This window comes from Salmo salar, chromosome 06 (assembly GCF_965601325.2).
Source record: "Salmo salar chromosome 06, fSalSal1, whole genome shotgun sequence".
Taxonomy (NCBI): Eukaryota; Metazoa; Chordata; class Actinopteri; order Salmoniformes; family Salmonidae; genus Salmo; species Salmo salar.
The window spans coordinates 90,920,191-90,945,841 of NC_138296.1; the positions used below are offsets into that span (position 1 = coordinate 90,920,191).

Here is a 25,651-nt window from a genome sequence, read left to right on the forward strand (position 1 = left end):
CCCGCCATTTGTCCCGGTATAAGGAATCTGGGGTGTTGGTACAGAATACTCAGAACCCCCCAATGCTAAAAGCCCATAGACTCCAGTTGGGTTTTCCCTAACCAGACCTTCATATCATTCTGAGGTGCTAGACATGGTTTTAGGAGTCTCTGGAGCCACACAATGGAATATCAATATACATTTATTTATTTTTATTCAAATATATCAGTGATAAATGATGACAAAATAATATACATTTGGATTTGTTTAATTATTTATTTCCATTGCTTCATTCAAACACAGTATGAAAAAGCAAAGTATTGACAGAGGGTTTGGTTTAAAAGATTAGTGACAGAAATATACGATTCCCCAAAAGTAAACTGTTCACAGCTTTTAAAAGCATTATGGTAAAAATTCCATGTCATCTGTAACATTGCAGACAAAAAGACTTTCAATGAACTGTTTAAAACAAACAGAAATATATATCAAATTCACATTAGCTCTTCCACGAGAAGCATAACCAGCATATAGCCTGGATGCCAACCCTCATCTCTATAAACAAGCTAGGACTGACCGTCACCATTGGTCTGGCAATAACATCCCTGACCAATAAACCACAGACCTAGATGGGCAACCAGGCTATTTAAAGTGAGTGTTAACATTCAAGCAGGAGCTATTTAGCCTACTATAATGTACACAGTGTATTCTATAGAGCAGTAGGGTTGAATCTGCTGGAGATAGAGAGTGGGGACTACAATCAGACAGAGACAGGAGGGGTGTTTCATTCACTGGAGGTTAACTGAGCTGGGCGGTCTTGGGGTTTCTATTGCCTGGGGTTTAGTCTCTACTCACTACCGATGTAAACAAACCAAGACTAAAACAGAGACAGTGGGCCGGGGCTTTCTGCTGGGCCAGGGTAAGGTTGGATTACTCTCTAGTTTCCCTACCCCGCCTGTTGGCTTTACACTGATTAAGATGGGGGAGGATGGAGATCTGGTTAAGAGGCTGTTTACATAGCCACCCTAAAGGCATCCGCATGCTTCCCATCCAAAACAGTTTCTGCGTATACTATATTATGATGCCATTTTTTTGTCACGTTTTGGTTCGTTTTGGTCTTTGGCAATGTTTTTTTCATCTGTTCGTGCACACAACATTTTTCTTGAGGCAAGCTGAAGTTCGGTGGCCGAAGTCTACGCCTTTTTGTCGGTGATCGGTCAACAGTAGGGATTCTTCAACGTAGTGATGGTTGTCATTCAATGAGACGACTCATTTTCACATTCACTTCCTAGAGAAATACTGAACCAAACATCTTAGTTACATGCAAAATTGCGTGACTAAGACCCCCTCTGAAAAAAAACCCCAGTCAATTTATTACAGATTTCTTGAATTATTTTCGATTAATTCTGATTATTTTGAGGAAGTGTATACTGGCTACGGAATCTCAAGAGGGACAAAGAGTACTATTGCGGCTTTTCAAGAAAAGGTATTTTAAGGGAGTATGCGAGGCACAGACATTCACTTCTCCTAGTGGAGTTCTGCTAGGCTGCAAACCCAACAGAACATTCTGCAGAGGCCTTAAGGCTGCAAACCCAACTGAACATTCTGCAGAGGCCTTAAGGCTGCAAACCCAACTGAACATTCTGCAGAGGCCTTAAGGCTGCAAACCCAACTGAACATTCTGCAGAGGCCTTAAGGCTGCAAACCCAACTGAACATGCTGCAGAGGCCTTAAGGCTGCAAACCCAACTGAACATGCTGCAGAGGCCTTTAGGCTGCAAACCCAACTGAACATGCTGCAGAGGCCTTAAGGCTGCAAACCCAACTGAACATGCTGCAGAGGCCTTTAGGCTGCAAACCCAACTGAACATGCTGCAGAGGCCTTAAGGCTGCAAACCCAACTGAACATTCTGCAGAGTCCTTAAGGCTGCAAACCCAACTGAACATTCTGCAGAGGCCTTAAGGCTGCAAACCCAACTGAACATTCTGCAGAGGCCTTAAGGCTGCAAACCCAACTGAACATTCTGCAGAGGCCTTAAGGCTGCAAACCCAACTGAACATGCTGCAGAGGCCTTAAGGCTGCAAACCCAACTGAACATGCTGCAGAGGCCTTAAGGCTGCAAACCCAACTGAACATTCTGCAGAGGCCTTAAGGCTGCAAACCCAACTGAACATGCTGCAGAGGCCTTAAGGCTGCAAACCCAACTGAACATTCTGCAGAGGCCTTAAGGCTGCAAACCCAACTGAACATGCTGCAGAGGCCTTAAGGCTGCAAACCCAACTGAACATGCTGCAGAGGCCTTAAGGCTGCAAGAAAAGATGGCGCCGAAAGATCGGGCAGCCTCGCTTTTAGCCCCTAAGCAACTTTGCAGTATTTAGTTTTTTATGTGTTATAAAAAACAAGTCAAATGGATTTCGCTACACCAGCAATAACATCTGCTAAACATGTGTATGTGACCATAAGATTTGATTTGAAGCCTCAGGCTGGGGGATTATAGCCTATACTGTATACAGTCATTACATTGTAATTGATCATATTTTCCCGAAGTTGCCTCAAGATTTATCATAGTTAAAGAATGAATGGACCAACCTTCCGTCACTTGTCTGACATGCGACGACTATCAGTTGATAACATTACATTGGTTGGTAGGTGAGAGGATGGAGGTCAGAGGTGTTGATACTGACAGTTGATTGCATCAAAGCTTAATAATTTAACTAATTCATTTGGTGGGTGCTTATATTTGTCCTATTTCCTATTAGTCCTATGTGTGTTTTTGGCACATCCCAACTCTCCCTGAGACACCCTCGGAGAGTGGGGTCGTGAGCCTGGAGCAATTATGGCCTGTTTATTGCCTTACCTCCTCACGCCATTTGCACGCACTGTATATAGACTTCCTTTTTTTTTCTATTGTTTTATTGACTGTACGCTTGTTATTCAATGTGTAACTCTGTGTTGTTGTTTGTGTCACACTGCTTTGCTTTATCTTAGCCAGGTCGCAGTTGTAAATGAGAACTTGTTCTCAACTAGCCTACCTGGTTAAATAAAGATGAAATAAAATAAAATAACTAAAAAGTGCCTTGCGATTTTTTCTACCTTGTTGCTGGCCCAATGCCCTAACCGCTAGGCTACGTGCCGCCCTAATCAACACAATGGCCTGTGGAAGCCATTCCCAGTTCACACACAGGTAAGAAGGTAGGACCTAGCCTAGCCCTGTGACTTCAGCCTACATACACTGTTGAATATGAATAGGCCTGGGTCTGTGTGGCTGGGCAGCAAAGAATGCAAATGAGAAAAGGCTAACAACCAACCCCTGATTACCGAAAAATATCCTTCTCTCTCACAACCCACTGACTCTCTGACTATCACACAGAGGCAGTGCAGTAAATTTTACAACATTTACATGACAGCCTTGTCCCACTGACAAGATGTACTCAATGTCCTTGGTTTGATTTGATATTCTCTTGTCTTTATTATGCTTCAGTACCCGTTCTTACTTGGTTACCTAAAAGGGCTACTGAAGTACACTATTCCACTGTCTCCAGTCCAGGACTCCAATAGAACTCAGTTCATTTACCAATTTTGGGATGATTCCAAAGCTACAAGTTCTTAGTAAGTCTTCATAAGTTAATAAATAATAATAGTCATTATTCTGTCCAGGGCCCATGGGATCTCATCTCAGATAAAACAGAATAATTTCTTCCAGCTGCATTTAGAGAAGGCCTTGCTGCGTCTGTCCGACAGCTGCCTCTTCTTCTCCTTTCTGACCTTGTGTTTGATGGCAGAAAAGATGGCCGCGTCGAACGCCTCTTTTAAGTTCTTCTGCGTCAATGAAGAACATTCCACATAGTCCGCCGCTCTGATCTTCACCGCCATGCTCCGCGCCCGAGGGGTCAGCACTGGTTTGACCCCGCGGCGGGCCAGGTTGATCAGAACGTTGACGTCCAGCAGGAGGTCGGACTGGGTGCCCACAAGGATGATGGGAGCTGAGGGGTTGCAGGCTCGGATCTCTGGGATCCACTTGTTGGTGACATTGTGGAAGGAGGTGGGGTTGACCACACTGAAGCAGAGCAGGAAGACATCCGTCTGGGAGTAGGAGAGGGAGCGGAAATCATCAAACACCTCCTGGAAATGTCAAGATAGAGAGAGAGGGGGGTCAGCTTAGCTGATTCAGCAGTATGTGAATGCTGTCTGAACAACAACAATGGACGCCGTGACAGAGAGAGACGATGACTCACACAGCATTACATGTAGTGGCCTTTAGAACCAAACTACTGCTGCTACATGTGAAAGACTGAATGCTTTCCTGTCGCTATATATTTTTGTCACATTTGTGACTGATTCTACAAAGCAGACGTGTCTAATTCATCTCAAAATTACATTCCAACATGTTTCAAACTGTTGTCATTGAATTGGACTGATGAGATTCAAGAATAGACTATTCATTATGGATTAAATAATGTTCATATATATATATATATATATATATATATATATATATATATATATATATATATATATATATATATATATATATATATATATATATATATAATATAACAGAGTCTGATATTGTTACCTGTCCAGCTGTGTCCAGTAGTTGTATTCTGACTGGGGCTCCTTCTACTTGGACCTGACCTGTTGAAGAAAACACAAGAATATAATTATTTCTTAACTCAAGCTTGTTAATAGTTTGGGTTTGTAAATCATAGGCTCTAGTTCCATAAAAACATTATATACAGTGCAATTACCTAGTAGACAACAATACATTTAGTTGTTTAATTCTTATAAATAAGGATATTATATGGTTATAAACTTAGGCTATATAGTTATTTTTCTTTAATGTATTTCCAGTAATTGAAAGGTACTCACCAGAAAAGACATCAAAGCCGGTCTGTTTGTATTCCGTGGGATATCCATTGCTGGTGTAACTGACTATCATGCTTGTCTTGCCCACCGCCCCGTCCCCCACCAGCATACAGCTGATAGCCGCTGTCTCCCTCTCCAACCCGGGCGCTGGCTCCCTCTCCAACCCGGCCTCTTGGCTCATCAATCCGCATGAAGAGGGGACGCGGGATTCTTCACAATAATAATCCATTTGAGGTGGCATGTCCAACGATTAAAGTTGAAGAATAGTAACTTTCCAGTGCATAAAAGCTCAGTCTTATTTTAGGCTATTCCGAAGTGCGATTCTGTAGAAGAGTTTTTCTTCTGTCACCTTGTTGGACTGTGAATGACAGCGACGTGAATCGGTTTTGAGGCAACTTTCCGCTCAGTCATGTTGTGATTTGCATAGCCCGCCCCCACCAGACGCAGCTCAGGGAAAGATGGGAACTATTTGCGGAGAGTTGGCAGACAATATATATATATATAAGACCCTTGAATGGTTGCTTGAGTTCCTATATTGCAGGCTGTTTTGAGGTGTAAAGCTACTTCCCAAAATATTTGCTGTGATAATATTTTTTTGATCGTGACAGTAATACAATTATTTATCTTAACTTTTTAGTGTTGGCATTGTCTCTATTGTGCAACGAATCAGAAGTGCAATACATGATTTCCAGTAGTGTATTTTGACAACAGATATGAAGTATAATTAACGAAGGTCTTGTATTGGCCTTAAAAATGGTCAAAGACTCCAGCCACCTGTAGTCTGTTCTCTCTACCACCACACGGCTGTACTGAAGTCCAGGTCTAAACTGCTCCTTAACAGTTTCTGCCCCCAAGCCATAAAACTGCTAAAACAGTTAATAAAATGTCTACCCTCGACCATTTCCATTTACCTCCTGTTTTACGCTGCTGCTACTGGCTGTTTATTATCTATGCATAGTTACTTTACCTCTACTTACATATATACTGAACAAAAATATAAACGCAACATGCAACAATTTAAAAGATTTTACTGAGTTACAGTTCATAGAAGGAAACCAATCATCTGAAATACATTCATTAGGCCCTAATCTATGGATTTCACATGACTGGGCAGGGGTGCAGACATGGGTGGGCATGGGAGGGCATAGGCCCCCCACTTGGGAGCCAGGTCCAGCCAATCATAATGAGTTTTTGCCAACAAAAGGGCTTTATTACAGACAGAAATACTCCTCAGCTTTTTGTGCGTATGGAAAATGCCTGGGATCTTTTTGTTAAGTATACATATTACCTTAATTACCTCGATAAACCTGTACCCACACATTGACTCATTATTGGTAACCCCTGTATATAGCCTTGTTATTGTTATTTGATTGTTACTTTTTCCTCTTAATTATAGCAATTTTTTTGCTAATATTTTCCTACTGCATTGTTGGTTAAGGGCTTGTAAATAGTAATTTACTTACAAGCGCATTATACCCCGATGAAGACAGCTTGTCTGTCGACACGTTGGATATTAGGTTATTCAATTATTGCATCTGAGCTCCTAGTGTGCAGCTCTCCTTTTCTTTTTCATGCATTTGGCGCATGTGACAAATACAATTTGATATCTTTTTTTGGGGGGGAGTGGATTTACTAGCCTCAAATCTTAAAATAGATGTCAGTGGCTGTCAGAAATTTGGACAAAGTGCGCCTTCTCGTGCCAGACTATAGAACTACAAGATTGTTCTCGTCACATGATTTCGGTGTCAAGATCACCTGACTACACACTGGTCCTTTCCCTTTTTGTGCGTTTGTACATTTTCGGGAAGTTACACACAGTTAGCATGTTTTGATTGTTTTTATATGGCTAAGATAATGCCGTTTTCTTTCATGTAGAGTACGCTTCAATTTTGAATCCTTTTTTTCACGCAACAGAATGGGGTGTTTGTAGACTCCAGAAAGCTAGCGTTACCTTGTTAGCTCATAGCTCGTCCAGTCATTATGCCACCGCATGATCCGACTTTGTAGCACTTAAGTTAGCTGTTAGTTAGGTTCTCTGCTGTAGATCACCCCCTTACGTTTTGTAATGTCTTCTATCCTGGATGAATACGAAGACTCGCAGAACAGCAGGCACCCTGTGCAACACAGTAGCCGCCTGTCTGCTGCCAACATCGGCATAACGCATTCAGGTACTGGGGCAAGGCTACGGGCCTTTCAAATAGGTCTGTTTAGGATAAGGCTCTATTGTTGGGACTATCTATATTGTTGAATTTATGCACTAAATTACTTCAATATAGCTGTAGAATGATTATATGTATTCATGTTCCGCTTGATACCGATTTGATAATATGAAATTGATGATGTTGGTAATTATGTAACCCATTCATAGCGAACTAGCTCCTAGCGCCAAGTATTTCCTCTGGCCCTTCATCATGGCTCTGAGTTTCATTACATTACACATGCGATTCACTGGACGAAGGCGTCTTCTGTTTGGTTTAAAGGGTTATTTTATATCTGCGTCTCTGTGTTAACGGAAGACGGATGCCACAAACGTGTTGCCACTGAAAAATACTGTCTGTAACTGTGTTAAAACCGGTTAAAACACTGTAGAGTAAGTGCATTTGTTAAATTATTTTGATGTGATATGAAAGTAGAGGACTTTATGTTTCTAGAACCGTACCGCAAAAATATTGTTTGTTGTGGCTGCCATTGCCAATTCAAATCAAACTTTATTTGTCACCACGCCCCGAATACAAGTGTAGACCTTGGTGAAATGCTTGTTTACAAGCCCTTAACCAACACTGCAGTTCAAGAAGAGTTAAGAAAATATTTACCAAAGGAACTAAAGAAAGAAAAAGTAACACAATAAGAATAACGAGGTTATATACAGGGGGTACTGGTACCGAGTCATTGTGCTGGGGTACTGGTTAGTTAGGGGGTACTGGTACCGAGTCATTGTGCTGGGGTACTGGTTAGTTAGGGGGTACTGGTACCGAGTCATTGTGCTGGGGTACTGGTTAGTTAGGGGGTACGGGTTAGTTAGGGGGTACTGGTACCGAGTCATTGTGCTGGGGTACGGGTTAGTTAGGGGGTACCGGTACCGAGTCATTGTGCTGGGGTACGGGTTAGTTAGGGGCTACTGGTACCGAGTCATTGTGCTGGGGTACAGGTTAGTTAGGGGGTACGGGTTAGTTAGGGGGTACTGGTACCGAGTCATTGTGCTGGGGTACGGGTTAGTTAGGGGGTACGGGTTAGTTAGGGGGTACTGGTACCGAGTCATTGTGCTGGGGTACTGGTTAGTTAGGGGGTACGGGTTAGTTAGGGGGTACTGGTACCGAGTCATTGTGCTGGGGTACGGGTTAGTTAGGGGGTACCGGTACCGAGTCATTGTGCTGGGGTACGGGTTAGTTAGGGGGTACTGGTTAGTTAGGGGGTTCTGGTTAGTTAGGGGGTACCGGTACCGAGTCATTGTGCTGGGGTACAGGTTAGTTAGGGGGTACTGGTTAGTTAGGGGGTTCTGGTTAGTTAGGGGGTACCGGTACCGAGTCATTGTGCTGGGGTACTGGTTAGTTAGGGGGTACCGTGTCATTGTGCTGGGGTACGGGTTAGTTAGGGGGTACCGGTACCGAGTCATTGTGCTGGGGTACGGGTTAGTTAGGGGGTACCGGTACCGAGTCATTGTGCTGGGGTACGGGTTAGTTAGGGGGTACCGGTACCGAGTCATTGTGCTGGGGTACAGGTTAGTTAGGGGGTACAGGTTAGTTAGGGGGTACCGGTACCGAGTCATTGTGCTGGGGTACGGGTTAGTTAGGGGGTACCGGTACCGAGTCATTGTGCTGGGGTACGGGTTAGTTAGGGGGTACAGGTTAGTTAGGGGGTACCGGTACCGAGTCATTGTGCTGGGGTACTGGTTAGTTAGGGGGTACGAGTTAGTTAGGGGGTACTGGTACCGAGTCATTGTGCTGGGGTACGGGTTAGTTAGGGGGTACGGGTTAGTTAGGGGGTACTGGTACCGAGTCATTGTGCTGGGGTACAGGTTAGTTAGGGGGTACCGGTACCGAGTCATTGTGCTGGGGTACGGGTTAGTTAGGGGGTACCGGTTAGTTAGGGGGTACTGGTACCGAGTCATTGTGCTGGGGTACAGGTTAGTTAGGGGGTACTGGTTAGTTAGGGGGTTCTGGTTAGTTAGGGGGTACCGGTACCGAGTCATTGTGCTGGGGTACTGGTTAGTTAGGGGGTACCGTGTCATTGTGCTGGGGTACGGGTTAGTTAGGGGGTACCGGTACCGAGTCATTGTGCTGGGGTACGGGTTAGTTAGGGGGTACCGGTACCGAGTCATTGTGCTGGGGTATGGGTTAGTTAGGGGGTACCGGTACCGAGTCATTGTGCTGGGGTACGGGTTAGTTAGGGGGTACGGGTTAGTTAGGGGGTACCGGTACCGAGTCATTGTGCTGGGGTACAGGTTAGTTAGGGGGTACAGGTTAGTTAGGGGGTACCGGTACCGAGTCATTGTGCTGGGGTACGGGTTAGTTAGGGGGTACAGGTTAGTTAGGGGGTACCGGTACCGAGTCATTGTGCTGGGGTACTGGTTAGTTAGGGGGTACGAGTTAGTTAGGGGGTACTGGTACCGAGTCATTGTGCTGGGGTACGGGTTAGTTAGGGGGTACGGGTTAGTTAGGGGGTACTGGTACCGAGTCATTGTGCTGGGGTACAGGTTAGTTAGGGGGTACCGGTACCGAGTCATTGTGCTGGGATACAGGTTAGTTAGGGGGTATGGGTACCGAGTCATTGTGCTGGGGTACTGGTTAGTTAGGTGGTACCGGTTAGTTAGGGGGTACTGGTACCGAGTCATTGTGCTGGGGTACAGGTTAGTTAGGGGGTACCGGTACCGAGTCATTGTGCTGGGGTACAGGTTAGTTAGGGGGTACGGGTTAGTTAGGGGTACTGGCACCGAGTCATTGTGCTGGGGTACAGGTTAGTTAGGGGGTACCGGTACCGAGTCATTGTGCTGGGGTACGGGTTAGTTAGGGGGTACGGGTTAGTTAGGGGGTACTGGCACCGAGTCATTGTGCTGGGGTACAGGTTAGTTAGGGGGTACAGATTAGTTAGGGGGTACCGGTACCGAGTCATTGTGCTGGGGTACGGGTTAGTTGAGGTAATTTGTACATGTAGGTAGAGGTGAATTCTCCTCTAAACAGAACATGCAATGTCCTGGACTATAAGGAAGAACGTTAGGCTCTTTTAGTCCATTGGGCTAGCGATGATGATTGACATGATAAGTGATTATATTAATGGCTGCTTCTGATTCGTTGCAGGGTTTGTGAATGTGAGACTGGAAGAGGAGAAGCCGATATTCAACAAACAGAGGATTGATTTCTCACCCCCGGAGAAGATCAACCACTTTGCTGTCTGCAACAATCAGCTATGCATGAGTTTAGGGAAGGACACTCTTCTGAGGTAAGGAGACACTTTTGAAAGCTGCGATTTCATGGTGTTGTGAATAGCCCTTTCCAATGTTCCCTCTAAGCTGCGTGGGTGCGTGCGCGGCAGTCCAGGCTCTGGAGACGCACGAGATTGAATTTCACTGAGTTCGCCCTGTTAGTTTACACTAATATTTATATCAACGTTTCTCTTCTGTAGGATTTGTGATCAAATCAACATAGTATCACCCTCCTTTGAATGCAAACAAATCTAACTTTGCATGATTGACTTAGTGATTTTGCAGTAGGCATTGCACATCCAGAGAGGTGAAGCGAGAGGCCAATATCTGTCCAAAATAAGCCCAATGCGTTTCTATGGGTTTATATTGGATTTAAGCTTGTCGCCTGCCTTCCTGCCTTTGGGACAACAACTCCTATTGTTAAGGCGAAGACATGAGCAACTCCTCATTATATACAGATGTCTGGTGCATCGGAGGAGAAGTCCGACCGGTAGCCTACAAGTGGTCTTTTTCCAGTGGTGCTTATCAGATCAAAGTGCAGAGTGGCGTGTGCACATTTGTTGATATTCTTTGCGAGTCATTAGCCCAGATATAATTAGCTATATATATATATATATATATATGTGTGTGTGTGTGTGTGTGTGTGTGTGTGTGTGTGTGTGTGTGTGTGTGTGTGTGTGTGTGTGTGTGTGTGTGTGTGTGTGTGTGTGTGTGTAGCTAATTATTAGTCAGCAATGGGAGAGTGATTGTGTCCTACATGACGACATAACTTGTAGGCTTACATTTCTAGCGTTGGGCCAGTAACCGGAAGGTTGCTGGATCGAATCCCTGAGCTGACAAGGTAAAAAATCTGTAATTCTGACCTTGAACAAGACAGTTAACCCACTGTTCCCCAGTAGGCCGTCATTGTAAATAAGAATTAGTTCTTAATTAACTGACTTGGCTGGTTAAATAAAGGTTACATTTAAAATGTTAAAATAGCTGTCTGACAAAGGTGTCTGGTAAATAGCTGGTTAATGTCTTAAAGGGGCAGTGTTGTATGTTGAGACGCTGGAATATGCAAAGAAACCAAAATGGCCTACATCTTTGTCTGATTCACTGCATGGTGATAATAATTTATTTTGTATATCGGTTTCTTGCATCAATACAACTCAATAAAATGCAATTTTCAGTCCTCTATTTGACCCATGGTGTTACAGACCAGTGAAACATCAGTCCTCTATTTGACCCATGGTGTTACAGACCAGTGAAACATCAGTCCTCTATTTGACCCATGGTGTTACAGACCAGTGAAACATCAGTCCTCTATTTGACCCATGGTGTTACAGACCAGTGAAACATCAGTCCTCTATTTGACCCATGGTGTTACAGACCAGTGAAACATCAGTCCTCTATTTGACCCATGGTGTTACAGACCAGTGAAACATCAGTCCTCTATTTGACCCATGGTGTTACAGACCAGTGAAACATCAGTCCTCTATTTGACCCATGGTGTTACAGACCAGGGAAAACATCAGTCCTCTATTTGACCCATGATGTTACAGACCAGTGAAACATCAGTCCTAGATAAAGTGTATAAAAGGTTCATGTCCAGCCCCACATGTGTTTAGAAAGGTTCATGGAATGTAGACCTTCATTGAACACCATATAGACTATTGTAGGCTATATCATAGAAATACATAGGCTGTATTGGTTTTGTTGGTAGGCCACTCTTATAGACCTACATTATGCTCAAATATCCACAGGAGCCTATTTGGCCACACTATAAAAGTGTTATTTCAGTGTTCACAGTAAACACACGCTGGACGTTGCACAGAATGCTCACAACGTTCAAGTTTACGCCTCACAACACCTGAAATTTGCTCAGTGCCCAAAAATGTTGAAGGAGCAATTGGCCTTGTCACCCATGCCTGTCACCCATGCCTGTCACCCATGCCTGTCACCCATGCCTGTCACCCATGCCTGTCACCCATGCCTGTCACCCATGCCTGTCACCCATGACTTGCTGTCCTCCATGACTTGCTGTCCTCCATGCCTTGCTGTCCTCCATGACTTGCTGTCCTCCATGCCTTGCTGTCCTCCATGCCTTGCTGTCCTCCATGCCTTGCTGTCCTCCATGCCTTGCTGTCCTCCATGCCTTGCTGTCCTCCATGCCTTGCTGTCCTCCATGCCTTGCTGTCCTCCATGCCTTGCTGTCCTCCATGCCTTGCTGTCCTCCATGCCTTGCTGTCCTCCATGCCTTGCTGTCCTCCATGCCTTGCTGTCCTCCATGCCTTGCTGTCCTCCATGCCTTGCTGTCCTCCATGCCTTGCTGTCCTCCATGACTTGCTGTCCTCCATGCCTTGCTGTCCTCCATGCCTGTCACCCATGCCTGTCCAAGCCTATCTGTGTGAGAAGAACCGGATGTGTGAATGGATTAGTTTGTATCTTGATGTGATTGCTAAGTGATGGGATTAAAGGGGTAAGGGTTGATCTTGTCAGTCATTCAGGGTGATCTGTAAAAGACTCTGATGGTATTGATTTGAATGCATACTGTATAACATTGGATTGGTATAATGATAATAAGCATGAATATTTCATGTCTTATAAAATATCAATTGTAAAATCTATTCTGAAATACCTGTGTGTGTGTGTGTGTGTGTGTGTGTGTGTGTGTGTGTGTGTGTGTGTGTGTGTGTGTGTGTGTATATGTGTGTTTTCACATCAGATTGCATGTACCGTATTGGTGTCTAAGATGAGTGAACACGACTTTATAAAGGAGTTTATTAAGATTTCCTCTGCATGTTGTTCCAGGATTGACCTTGCCAAGCCGGACCAGCCCAACCAGATAGAACTGGGGAGGAAGGATGACAGCAGAGTACACAAGCTCTTCCTGGACCCCACAGGTGAGAACCAACCGGGGAGCTCTTCCTGGACCCCACAGGTGAGAACCAACCGGGGAGCTCTTCCTGGACCCCACAGGTGAGAACCAACCGGGGAGCTCTTCCTGGACCCCACAGGTGAGAACCAACCGGGGAGCTCTTCCTGGACCCCACAGGTGAGAACCAACCGGGGAGCTCTTCCTGGACCCCACAGGTGAGAACCAACCGGGGAGCTCTTCCTGGACCCCACAGGTGAGAACCAACCGGGGAGCTCTTCCTGGACCCCACAGGTGAGAACCAACCGGGGAGCTCTTCCTGGACCCCACAGGTGAGAACCAACCGGGGAGCTCTTCCTGGACCCCACAGGTGAGAACCAACCGGGGAGCTCTTCCTGGACCCCACAGGTGAGAACCAACCGGGGAGCTCTTCCTGGACCCCACAGGTGAGAACCAACCGGGGAGCTCTTCCTGGACCCCGCAGGTGAGAACCAACCGGGGAGCTCTTCCTGGACCCCGCAGGTGAGAACCAACCGGGGAGCTCTTCCTGGACCCCGCAGGTGAGAACCAACCGGGGAGCTCTTCCTGGACCCCGCAGGTGAGAACCAACCGGGGAGCTCTTCCTGGACCCCACAGGTGAGAACCAACCGGGGAGCTCTTCCTGGACCCCGCAGGTGAGAACCAACCGGGGAGCTCTTCCTGGACCCCGCAGGTGAGAACCAACCGGGGAGCTCTTCCTGGACCCCGCAGGTGAGAACCAACCGGGGAGCTCTTCTGGACCCCGCAGGTGAGAACCAACCGGGGAGCTCTTCTGGACCCCGCAGGTGAGAACCAACCGGGGAGCTCTTCCTGGACCCCGCAGGTGAGAACCAACCGGGGAGCTCTTCCTGGATCCCACAGGTGAGAACCAACCGGGGAGCTCTTCTGGACCCCGCAGGTGAGAACCAACCGGGGAGCTCTTCCTGGACCCCGCAGGTGAGAACCAACCGGGGAGCTCTTCCTGGACCCCACAGGTGAGAACCAACCGGGGAGCAGGATAATAAAGTAGAATACTTGCACAGTACTCCCAGAGATGGAATGGCATCAGGATCCTCCAATTCATTCATGTTTTACCTCATTGTCAGATTAGTATTTGTGCTGACTGATACATGTTCCATAGGGGTACTTCTCAGGTTAATCATCACCAGAGTTTGCCGTTGTTATTCATAGCTCATTAATGTGAGTAATCATCACACCATTATGGTTAATCTAATTACTACCCCAAATTAACGACAGAAACGTCTGTACCAATTCAATTCCCAATACTCTTACAGTTATTTTATTTTGGTGCATACTGAAATGGGCTGAATCTCAAACCGAGCACTCGATATGCTTGTTGACGAGTCAATCTCAAACACTAGTTGTCGAGTCACCGAGGGCTACACTGCGTCCTTTGGAGGCCTCTTTTATTGAGTGGGCATCCTGTGCCGACTCCTTGCCCTTAGCAGCGAGTTCTTCCCATGAATCTGTGTTACCAAGCAGCAACATAGTTATTACTACTTCACCCTAAAAAATAGAATAAATGAAGATAAATCAATACATTTTAAATTAATTTAGACGTTTGGCCAAGGAGGTTATTTTACATTTAGCTAAGGAGTTTAGTGCCTGAAGAAGTTGTATTTCTGATGTTTCATAATGCGCATGAAGCCCTGTCCAGCATTATCTGGTTAGCTCTAAGCCTGAGCCAGTCATTTATATGAAACCCTGTCCAGCATTATCTGGTTAGCTCTAAGCCTCAGCCAGTCATTTATATGAAGCCCTGTCCAGCATTATCTGGTTAGCTCTAAGCCTCAGCCAGTCATTTATATGAAGCCCTGTCCAGCATTATCTGATTAGCTCTAAGCCTCAGCCAGTCATTTATATGAAACCCTGTCCAGCATTATCTGGTTAGCTCTAAGCCTCAGCCAGTCATTTATATGAAGCCCTGTCCAGCATTATCTGGTTAGCTCTAAGCCTCAGCCAGTCATTTATATGAAGCCCTGTCCAGCATTATCTGGTTAGCTCTAAGCCTCAGCCAGTCATTTTTATGAAGCCCTGTCCAGCATTATCTGGTTAGCTCTAAGCCTCAGCCAGTCATTTATATGAAGCGAAAGAGAAGCTTACCAACCAGCTAATGCAACAATAAATGCAATGCTCCTTTCATAAGCTAGTGCAACTAATAAGATATCTGTGTATTTCTGGTTATTCAATAGTATTACATCAGTCATTAAACATTTCTAACACTGCTCTCCCCTCTCGTCCCCTGCAGGGTCCCACCTGGTGATTTCTCTCAGTACCAGTGAATGTCTGTATCTGAACAGGAACACCCAGAAGGTGAGGTCTCTGTCCCGCTGGAGAGGACACCTCATAGAGAGTGTAGGCTGGAACAAGCTTCTGGGGACAGAGACCAACACTGGGCCCGTCCTAGTGGGAACCAGCCAGGGAATCATCTTCGAGGCTGAGATCTCTGCTTCAGAGGGAAGCCTGTTTAACACCAACCCTGACCAGTACTTCAAACAGGTGAGAACACACACACACACACACACACACACACACACACACACACACACACACACACACACACACACACACACACACAGTAGGTTACTTCAAACAGGTCAGTGATGGGATCACAAAATAAACACCGCCCCAAGATTATGTTTTGTAGATTGAACCAATGGAAAGCCATGCTTATCAAACCTCTTGACATTCAAACTAATTCATCAATGCTGATTTGGTTACTACTAGGGATGCATGATATATATCGGTAAGCATATCGGAATCGGGCGACATTAGCTAAAAATGTCAACATCGGCTCTACGTATAGTTTAACGCCCATGTGCAGAACCGATGTCAAAGCTGACGTGCATAACCTGTATAATATAGATAGGTGACGTAATGACGCCACGAAAAATACAGCCCTACACGTGCAACACAGCATTCCTAACCAGCATTCCTAACCAGCATTCCTAACCAGCATTCCTAACCAGCATTCCTAACCAGCATTCCTAACCACCCACAATGTCTGCTGTGGATCTATTTTGAAGTTTCAAAGGAAGATGACAGAAAGGCCATATGCAACATTTGTGCTGCTAGTTACTTCCCGAGGGGAGAGAGTGAAATCTTTCAATACCACAAACCTAATGACTCATTTGAAAGTGCATCACCCCCAGACGTTCAGCGACTACTTAGAACAAAAGCAGAAAAAAAACTAAGCGCACACTTCCAACTAAACAAGTTTAAGTCGAGCAGTCATATGAAAGAGTAAGAACATTTCAGAGAGACATTTACATTTTACATTTACGTCATTTAGCAGACGCTCTTATCCACAGCGACTTACAACACAAAGATGAAATCTATTAACGCCAAGGTAACGGATTTCATTTATTTTTTTATTTTACCTTTATTTAACTAGGCAAGTCAGTTAAGAACAAATTCTTATTTTCAATGACGGCCTAGTGGGTTAACTGCATTTTTCAGGGGCAGAATGACAGATTTGTACCTTGTCAGCTCGAGGATTCGATCTTGCAACTTTTCGGGTTACTAGTCCAACGCTCTATCATTGCCCTTGACAACCAACCGTTCTCCGTCGTGGATGATGTTGGCTTTCGCCGACTGGTCGAGAACCTCGAGCCCCGGTACACATGACCAAGTAGAGCGCTATTTTTTAGATGTTGCCCTACCGGAGTTACACATTATTGTTGAAAAGCACATCCGTGAGCTACTTGCTATGGGCGTCACTTCTATTAACTTCACGACTGACATTTCGACCAGCAATGTCAGCCCCATGAGCATGCTGAGTCTGACAGCACAGTGGGTCCACGAGGATTTTGTACTGAGGAAAGCCGTATTGCATGCTCAAGAATGTGCTGGTTCTCATACCGCTGCTGCCATTTCAATGGCATTTGAGAACATGTTTGAAACTAGGAAATTCCCCAAGAACAAAGTACACGCTGTGCTATGTGATAATATACGGAACATGACAAAGGCTTTGGAAGAATGCGGAGTCGCCAGTTTGCCATGCATGGCACACACGCTGCAACTGGCAGTGAACAAAGGTGTTTTGGCCCAACGCAGCATATCTGAGACAGTGGCAACAGGTAGGAAGATAGTGGGTCATTTTAAACACTCACAGCTAGCATACAGCCACCTGCAAGTAATACAGGAGCAGCTTGGAGTGACAACGAAAAGGCTTAAGCAAGACGTTTCCACCAGATGGAACAGTACTTTTTATATGGAGAGCCTGCTGGAACAAAACGAGTGCTTGGGGTGTACGTAGCAACAATCAGTACAAACCAGTGGATTCTCATTGAAAACATGAACACACTCCTAGCTCCATTCGAAACAACTGACTGGAGAAATAAGCTCAACTGTGTCTGTAGCAGACGTGATACCCTCTGTCATGGCAAGATTGGATAGTAAGAAGAGCCACCTTAAGCATCTTTGTAATGCGGTGACAGCTAGAATATTTGTCATGAATATCTGTTGTGCGATTTAAAATACATTCATGGATTTACAAGTTATTAAACAATCTGTTCCTAGCTGAACAAATGAACATATGACACTTTGTTTCACCTATTTAACTGTACTAGAATCCTTAAAAGGCCGCTAATATTTTTTCATATCGATATCTGTGTCGGTTTTTATTTTGGCAAGGAAAATATTGGATATCGGAATCGGCCAAAAAATGTTATATCGCTGCATCCCTAGTTACTGTACATTCATTAGTTCCACTCCTTCATGTGAACTTATCTGCAGGCTACTAGCTTTTGTGACTGTATTTGATGTAGCATTTAGATTTTTATAATGATTTAGATATTATAATGATTAATGTATGTTAATGAAACACAGGCCCATTCCCTGGAGGAGGACGGGAGGCCTGCTCCAGTATGCTGTATAGAGGTGGAACGAGGTCCGGAGTCTAAAGTCGTCATCATCGCCACCACCAGGAAGCGTTTGTTCCAGTTCGTAGGTCGTGTGGCGGAGGGGTCCGAGCAGCAGGGCTTCAGCTCCGTCTTCTCACAGAACCAGGTCTGTTTCACAGAAGCTTTTTTTTTAAACAACAGGTCTACAGCCCAAATGGCAACCTATTTACTGTATAGTATATTTACACTCCCTATTATGTAGTGTATTTACACTCCCCACTATATCTGAATATTTACACTTCCTACTATATCTGAATATTTACACTTCCTACTATATCTGAATATTTACACTTCCTATTATATCTGAATATTTACACTCCATACTATATCTGAATATTTACACTTCCTATTATATCTGAATATTTACACTTCCTACTATATCTGAATATGTACACTTCCTACTATATCTGAATATGTACACTTCCTACTATATCTGAATATGTACACTTCCTACTATATCTGAATATTTGCACTACATACTATATCTGAATATTTACACTACATACTATATCTGAATATGTACACTTCCTACTATATCTGAATATTTCACTCCCTACTATATCTGAATATTTGCACTCCATACTATATCTGAATATTTGCACTCCATACTATATCTGAATATTTACACTCCATACTATATCTGAATATTTACACTCTATACTATCTGACTATTTACACTCCATACTATATCTGAATATTTACACTCTATACTATATCTGACTATTTACACTCTATACTATATCTGAATATTTACACTCCATACTATATCTGACTATTTACACTCTATAATATATCTGACTATTTACACTCCATACTATATCTGAATATTTACACTCCATACTATATCTGAATATTTACACTCCATACTATATCTGACTATTTACACTCTATACTATATCTGAATATTTACACTCCATACTATATCTGAATATTTACACTCTATACTATATCTGAATATTTACACTCCATACTATATCTGACTATTTACACTCTATACTATATCTGATTATTTACACTCCATACTATATCTGAATATTTACACTCCATACTATATCTGACTATTTACACTCTATACTATATCTGAATATTTACACTCCATGCACTTTTCTCACTTCTCTAATGACCTCTGGCAACTATGGTTATATTTGTTGTTATAACTTGTTTTATAAACTGGGTGGTTCAAGCCCTGAATACTGATTAGCTGACAGTCTTTATTTTTACTGCTCTAATTAAGTTGTTAACCAGTTTATAATAGCAATAAGGCACATCAAGGGTTTGTGGTATATATCCAATATACCACGGCTAAAGGCTGTATCTTGGCACTCAGTGTTGTGTCGTACCGAAGAACAGCCCTTAGCCGTGGTATATTGTCCATATACCACACCCCCTCGGCCCTTATTGCTTAAATATTAAGCTGCTGCCCAGTTTTCAGTATAATGATTTATCATTTGTTATAAGCATGTATAAGCCTTTAGAATATCTTATAACAATGCTTATAAGAGGTTATGCCTTCATTACTACTAGGAGCTGCTGCCCAGCTTCCAGGAGTTTCCGTTTAACATGGGCTACAGTGAGATTACCTTCTACACCTCCAAGCTCAGGTCCTGCCCCAAGGCCTTCGCATGGATGATGGGTAATGGAGTTCTCTACGGTCAGCTGGACTACATCAGGCCAGACTCTGTGCTCAGTGATGTGCAGGTACTGTTGTTATACTATATTATATAGTGCTTAATATTTAGGCTAGTGTACTTTCAGGTTTGATGTGTTGTACAGGTAAGCTCCCTACAGGTGACTATTAAATACATTTTGTGATTGGTCTTTCAAAATAATTCTATTGTACTCTTGAAATTCATATTGCTGAAGCATTGATAAAAAAAAAATAAAAAAAATAATACATTCTCTCTCTTCCCTCTCTCCATCAGGTGTGGGATTATACCCCCGACATAGACTTCAGTTTCAACAAGCCCATCTCCATCGTGTTGACTCAGTTCCACTTTCTACTCCTCCTCCCTGACCGCGTCAAGGCCATCTGCACCCTCAACGGACAGGTGGGGTCACACACACACACACGCACGGACAGGTGGGGTCACACACACACACACGCACGGACAGGTGGGGTCACACACACACACGCACGGACAGGTGGGGTCACACACACACACGCACGGACAGGTGGGGTCACACACACACACGCACGGACAGGTGGGGTCACACACACACACGCACGGACAGGTGTGGTCACACACACACACGCACGGACAGGTGGGGTCACACACACACGCGCACGGACAGGTGGGGTCACACACACGCGCACGGACAGGTGGGGTCACACACACGCGCACGGACAGGTGGGGTCACACACACGCGCACGGACAGGTGGGGTCACACACACGCGCACGGACAGGTGGGGTCACACACACGCGCACGGACAGGTGGGGTCACACACACGCGCACGGACAGGTGGGGTCACACACACGCGCACGGACAGGTGGGGTCACACACACGCGCACGGACAGGTGGGGTCACACACACGCGCACGGACAGGTGGGGTCACACACGCGCACGGACAGGTGGGGTCACACACGCGCACGGACAGGTGGGGTCACACACACGCGCACGGACAGGTGGGGTCACACACACGCGCACGGACAGGTGGGGTCACACACACGCGCACGGACAGGTAGGGTCACACACACACACATACGGACACGTACGGACAGGTGGGGTCACACACACACACGCACGGACAGGTGGGGTCACACACACGCACGGACAGGTGGGGTCACACACACGCGCGCGGACAGGTGGGGTCACACACACGCGCACGGACAGGTGGGGTCACACACACGCGCACGGACAGGTGGGGTCACACACACGCGCACGGACAGGTGGGGTCACACACACGCGCACGGACAGGTGGGGTCACACACACGCGCACGGACAGGTGGGGTCACACACACGCGCACGGACAGGTGGGGTCACACACACGCGCACGGACAGGTGGGGTCACACACACGCGCACGGACAGGTGGGGTCACACACACGCGCACGGACAGGTGGGGTCACACACACGCGCACGGACAGGTGGGGTCACACACACGCGCACGGACAGGTGGGGTCACACACACGCGCACGGACAGGTGGGGTCACACACACGCGCACGGACAGGTGGGGTCACACACACGCGCACGGACAGGTGGGGTCACACACACGCGCACGGACAGGTGGGGTCACACACACGCGCACGGACAGGTGGGGTCACACACACGCGCACGGACAGGTGGGGTCACACACACGCGCACGGACAGGTGGGGTCACACACACGCGCACGGACAGGTAGGGTCACACACACACACATACGGACACGTACGGACAGGTGGGGTCACACACACACACGCACGGACAGGTGGGGTCACACACACACACGCGGACAGGTGGGGTCACACACACACGCACGGACAGGTGGGGTCACACACACACGCGCGCGGACAGGTGGGATCACACACACGCGCACGGACAGGTGGGGTCACACACACGCGCACGGACAGGTGGGGTCACACACACGCGCACGGACAGGTGGGGTCACACACACGCGCACGGACAGGTGGGGTCACACACACGCGCACGGACAGGTGGGGTCACACACACGCGCACGGACAGGTAGGGTCACACACACACACATACGGACACGTACGGACAGGTGGGCCTCTGACTGCTTCTGCTTAGTCTTTGGTTACAGGTCACTGTAAAAGGTGTAGGCCAGGTTACTGTAAAAGGTGTAGGCCAGGTTACTGTAAAAGGTGTAGGCCAGGTTACTGTAAAAGGTGTAGGCCAGGTCACTGTAAAAGGTGTAGGCCAGGTCACTGTAAAAGGTGTAGGCCAGGTCACTGTAAAAGGTGTAGGCCAGGTCACTGTAAAAGGTGTAGCAGTGACGCTATTACTGTGTAACTCCAGTAGGGCAACATCTGAAAAATAGCGCATTTGGTAGTGTTGTCCCGGTGCTCGACCAGTCAGCGAAAGCCAACGTCACCCACAACAGAGAACGGTAGATTGTCAAGGACAATGAATTCCATTATCTTGGCTTTAATGGATTTCACCTTTGAGTTGTCTCTCTGAAATGTTGTTACTCTTTCAAATGACTGCTTGACTTGTTGACTGCTCGATCCACACAGCAGACATTGTGGGCTAGGTTAGGAATGCTGTGTTGCACGTGAAGCGCAAAATTTTACGTGGCGTTATTACGTCACGTAACTACGTTTTAGAGGTTTGCACGGTACCTTTGACATCAGTGTTTAACATTGCCGTTAAACTATACATCGGGCCGATATCGATGCTGGCGTTTTTAGCTAATATCGTCCGATTCCGATATGTTCACCGACTGTATCGTGCATCCCTAATAGAGAATGTTGTTCCCACTGTGAAGATTAGGACTTATCCAAACCAAAAACCATGACAGATGGAAGTATTAGTATAAAACTGAAAGCTCAAAACCACCGCATTTAACCACGGCAAGATGACTAGGAACATGGATGTGTACAAACAGACCAGCTATGACCTCTGTAAGGCAATCAGTGGCAAAACAGCAGTTCAGAAAAGTGGAGTCGCAATTCAACGGCTCAGACACGAGACGTTTGTGGCAGGGATTCCAGACCAATGTTTCCCTCTAAGCTGCGGGCGTGAGCAGCTCCCATCGTACTCTTTCCCTCTATCTATCTCTCTCTTTCCCTCTCTCACTGCACCGAAATATACAACGCATCGGAGTAGGATTCTATTGCATTGACAGGTACTACTCAGGCCCTTGCGCCATAAATGGGGAGTGGTTACTTCCTACAAGAGTACAAAATGTGTACAGCTTTTTATGTCTTAAAGAGGCAGTGTTGTATTTTGAGACGGTCTTGAATATGCTAAGTAGCCAATAGGCAGAGGGTAGCGTAATTTGTCTGATTCTCTGTAACAATGGTATGGGAATAATAATTCATTATATAAAGTGGTTTCTTGCCTCAAACAACACATTTTCAGTCACCTCCTTATCTAAAGGACAAGTGGATAAATAGGTTCATGTCAAGCCCTGCATGTATTTTTAATTTTTTTTTTCAAAAGTCTCATGGAATGTAGGACTACATTGAACACCACACATTTGCTGCTACTGTAGGCTGAATGATAGAACAGCTATTTCCATGTTAAAATGTTATGGGATGGCATTTCTCTCCATTGTTTTGACGGTAGGCCACTCCGGTAGGCCTACATTATGATCAAATAACCACAGTAGCCTACTTGGCCACTGTTAAACTGTAACTTAAAGCGGGTACAGCCTCAGTGTTCACAGTAAACTCGTGCCAGAAGTTGCACAGAATTGCACACAACGTTCCAGTTTGCGCTTAGCAGACCAGAAATATGCTCAGTGCTGAAAACAATTACAGGGAACATTGATCCAGACAATCACGGATTTTAAAAAGAAAACCAGCCACGGACACCAACGCCCTTCTCCCAGCCAAGCTAAACACCTTCTTTGCCTGCTTCATGGAAAACGTGGTGCCGCCGACGTGGGCCACCGTCGCTCCTGAGGACTGTGAGCTCTCGTTCTCTATGAGTATCACATTTAAGCGTGTTAACCCTCGCATGGCTTCCGGCCCAGACAGCGTCCCCTGCCGTGTCCTCAGAGCATGTGCAGACCAGCTGGCTGGAGTGTTTACGGACATATTCAATCTCTCCCTATCCCAGTCTGCTGTCTCCACTTGCTTCCAGATGTCCACCATTGTTTCTGTACCTAAGAAGGCAAAGGTAACTGAACTAAATGACTATCGCCCCGTAGCACTCACTTCTGTCATCGTGAAGTGCTTTGAGAGGCTAGTCACGGATCATACCGCCCCAACAGATCCACGGATGACGCAATTGCCATCACACTGCACACTGCCCTATCCCATTTGGACAAGAGGACTACCTATGTAAAAATGCTGTTCATCGACTACAGCTCAGCCTTCAACACCGTAGTGCCCTCATCAACAATGATGAGACAGTCTACAGGGAGGAGGTGAGGGCCCTGGCGGAGTGGTGCCAGGAAAATAACCTCTCCCTCAACGTCAACAAAATGAAGGAGCTGATCGTGGACTTCAGGAGAGCGCACTTCCCCATCCACATCGACGGGGCCGCAGTGGAGAGGGTGAAAAGCTTCAAGTTCCTCTGCGTTGCACATCACTGACAACCTGAAATGGTCCATCCACACAGACAGTGGTGGTGAGGAAGGCGCAACAGCACCTCTTCAACCTCAGGAGGCTGAAGAAATTTGTCTTGGTTCCTAAGACCCTCTGGAACTTCTACAGATGTATCTACATTGAGAGCATCCTGTCGGGCTATATCACCTCCATTGTCTGGAACCGCAGGGCTCTCCAGAGGTGGTCAGCCCAACGCACCACCAGGGGCAAACTGCCTGACCTCCAGAACATCTACAGCACCCGGTGTCACAGGAAGGTCAAGAATATCCTTTATGATCAGCCACCCGAGCCATGGCCTGTTCACCCCGCTACCATCTAGAAGGCAGAGACGGTACAGGTGTATCAAAGCTGAGACTGAGAAACCGCTTCTATCTCCAGGCATCCGAATGTTAAATAGTCACCATTAGCTGGCCTCCACCCAGTACCCTGAACCATAGAGACTACTGCCCTATGTACATAGTCATTGAACACTGGTCACTCGAATGTTTACATACAGATTTACCCACTTCATATGTATTTACTGTATTCTAGTCAAGGCTCATCCTATATAACTACTGCTATACACACCTTTTTCTATTCATATTCTGCCCATATAGTCTATACACAACATTGTTTAGTTATATATATTATATATAACGAAGGCACTAATATCTAGGCACTAATCTGGGAAGGATATATATATATAAATAAATATTAGTGCATATATAAATAAATATTAGTGCATATATAAATAAATATTAGTGCATATATTAGTGCACTAATATTTATTTATATATGCACTAATATATTACTGCTCAAAAAAATAAAGGGAACACTTAAACAACACAATGTAACTCCAAGTCAATCACACTTCTGTGAAATCAAACTGTCCACTTAGGAAGCAACACTGATTGACAATAAATTTCACATGCTGTTGTGCAAATGGAATAGACAACAGGTGGAAAATATAGGCAATTAGCAAGACACCCCCAATAAAGGAGTGGTTCTGCAGGTGGTGTCCACAGACCACTTCTCAGTTCCTATGCTTCCTGGCTGATGTTTTGGTCACTTTTGAATGCTGGCGGTGCTTTCACTCTAGTGGTAGCATGAGACGGAGTCTACAACCCACACAAGTGGCTCAGGTAGTGCAGCTCATCCAGGATGGCACATCAATGCGAGCTGTGGCAAGAAGGTTTGCTGTGTCTGTCAGCGTAGTGTCCAGAGCATGGAGGCGCTACCAGGAGACAGGCCAGTACATCAGGAGACGTGGAGGAGGCCGTAGGAGGGCAACAACCCAGCAGCAGGATCACTACCTCCGCCTTTGTGCAAGGAGGAGCAGGAGGAGCACTGCCAGAGCCCTGCAAAATGACCTCCAGCAGGCCACAAATGTGCATGTGTC

General features: G+C 45.8%; 2 protein-coding genes across 3 annotated transcripts in view; one reads left to right on the forward strand and one right to left on the reverse strand.

The window, feature by feature from the left end:
* Positions 1–231: 231 nt before the first annotated feature.
* On the reverse strand, positions 232–5,214 carry LOC106608271 (rho-related GTP-binding protein RhoV). The gene is made up of 3 exons (XM_014206126.3): positions 4,846–5,214; positions 4,553–4,611; positions 232–4,098 (listed from the first exon to the last, which is right to left on the reverse strand). The coding sequence occupies exons 1-3, from the start codon at positions 5,081–5,083 to the stop codon at positions 3,652–3,654; spliced, it is 744 nt and encodes a 247-aa protein (XP_014061601.1). The 5' UTR covers positions 5,084–5,214; the 3' UTR covers positions 232–3,651.
* A 1,350-nt stretch (positions 5,215–6,564) lies between these two features.
* Positions 6,565–25,651, forward strand: part of vps18 (VPS18 core subunit of CORVET and HOPS complexes) — a 29,624-nt gene continuing 10,537 nt past the window's right edge. The window contains exons 1-7 of one of the 2 annotated variants that reach the window (XM_045721124.2): positions 6,565–7,010; positions 10,137–10,278; positions 13,055–13,146; positions 15,406–15,656; positions 17,988–18,167; positions 19,586–19,759; positions 19,984–20,109. In XM_045721124.2, the coding sequence (XP_045577080.1) occupies positions 6,908–7,010; positions 10,137–10,278; positions 13,055–13,146; positions 15,406–15,656; positions 17,988–18,167; positions 19,586–19,759; positions 19,984–20,109 (1,068 nt within the window). In that variant the 5' untranslated portion in view covers positions 6,565–6,907. The remainder of the gene's footprint in view (positions 7,011–10,136; positions 10,279–13,054; positions 13,147–15,405; positions 15,657–17,987; positions 18,168–19,585; positions 19,760–19,983; positions 20,110–25,651) is intronic. The other variant, XM_045721123.2, reaches the window with a different exon arrangement.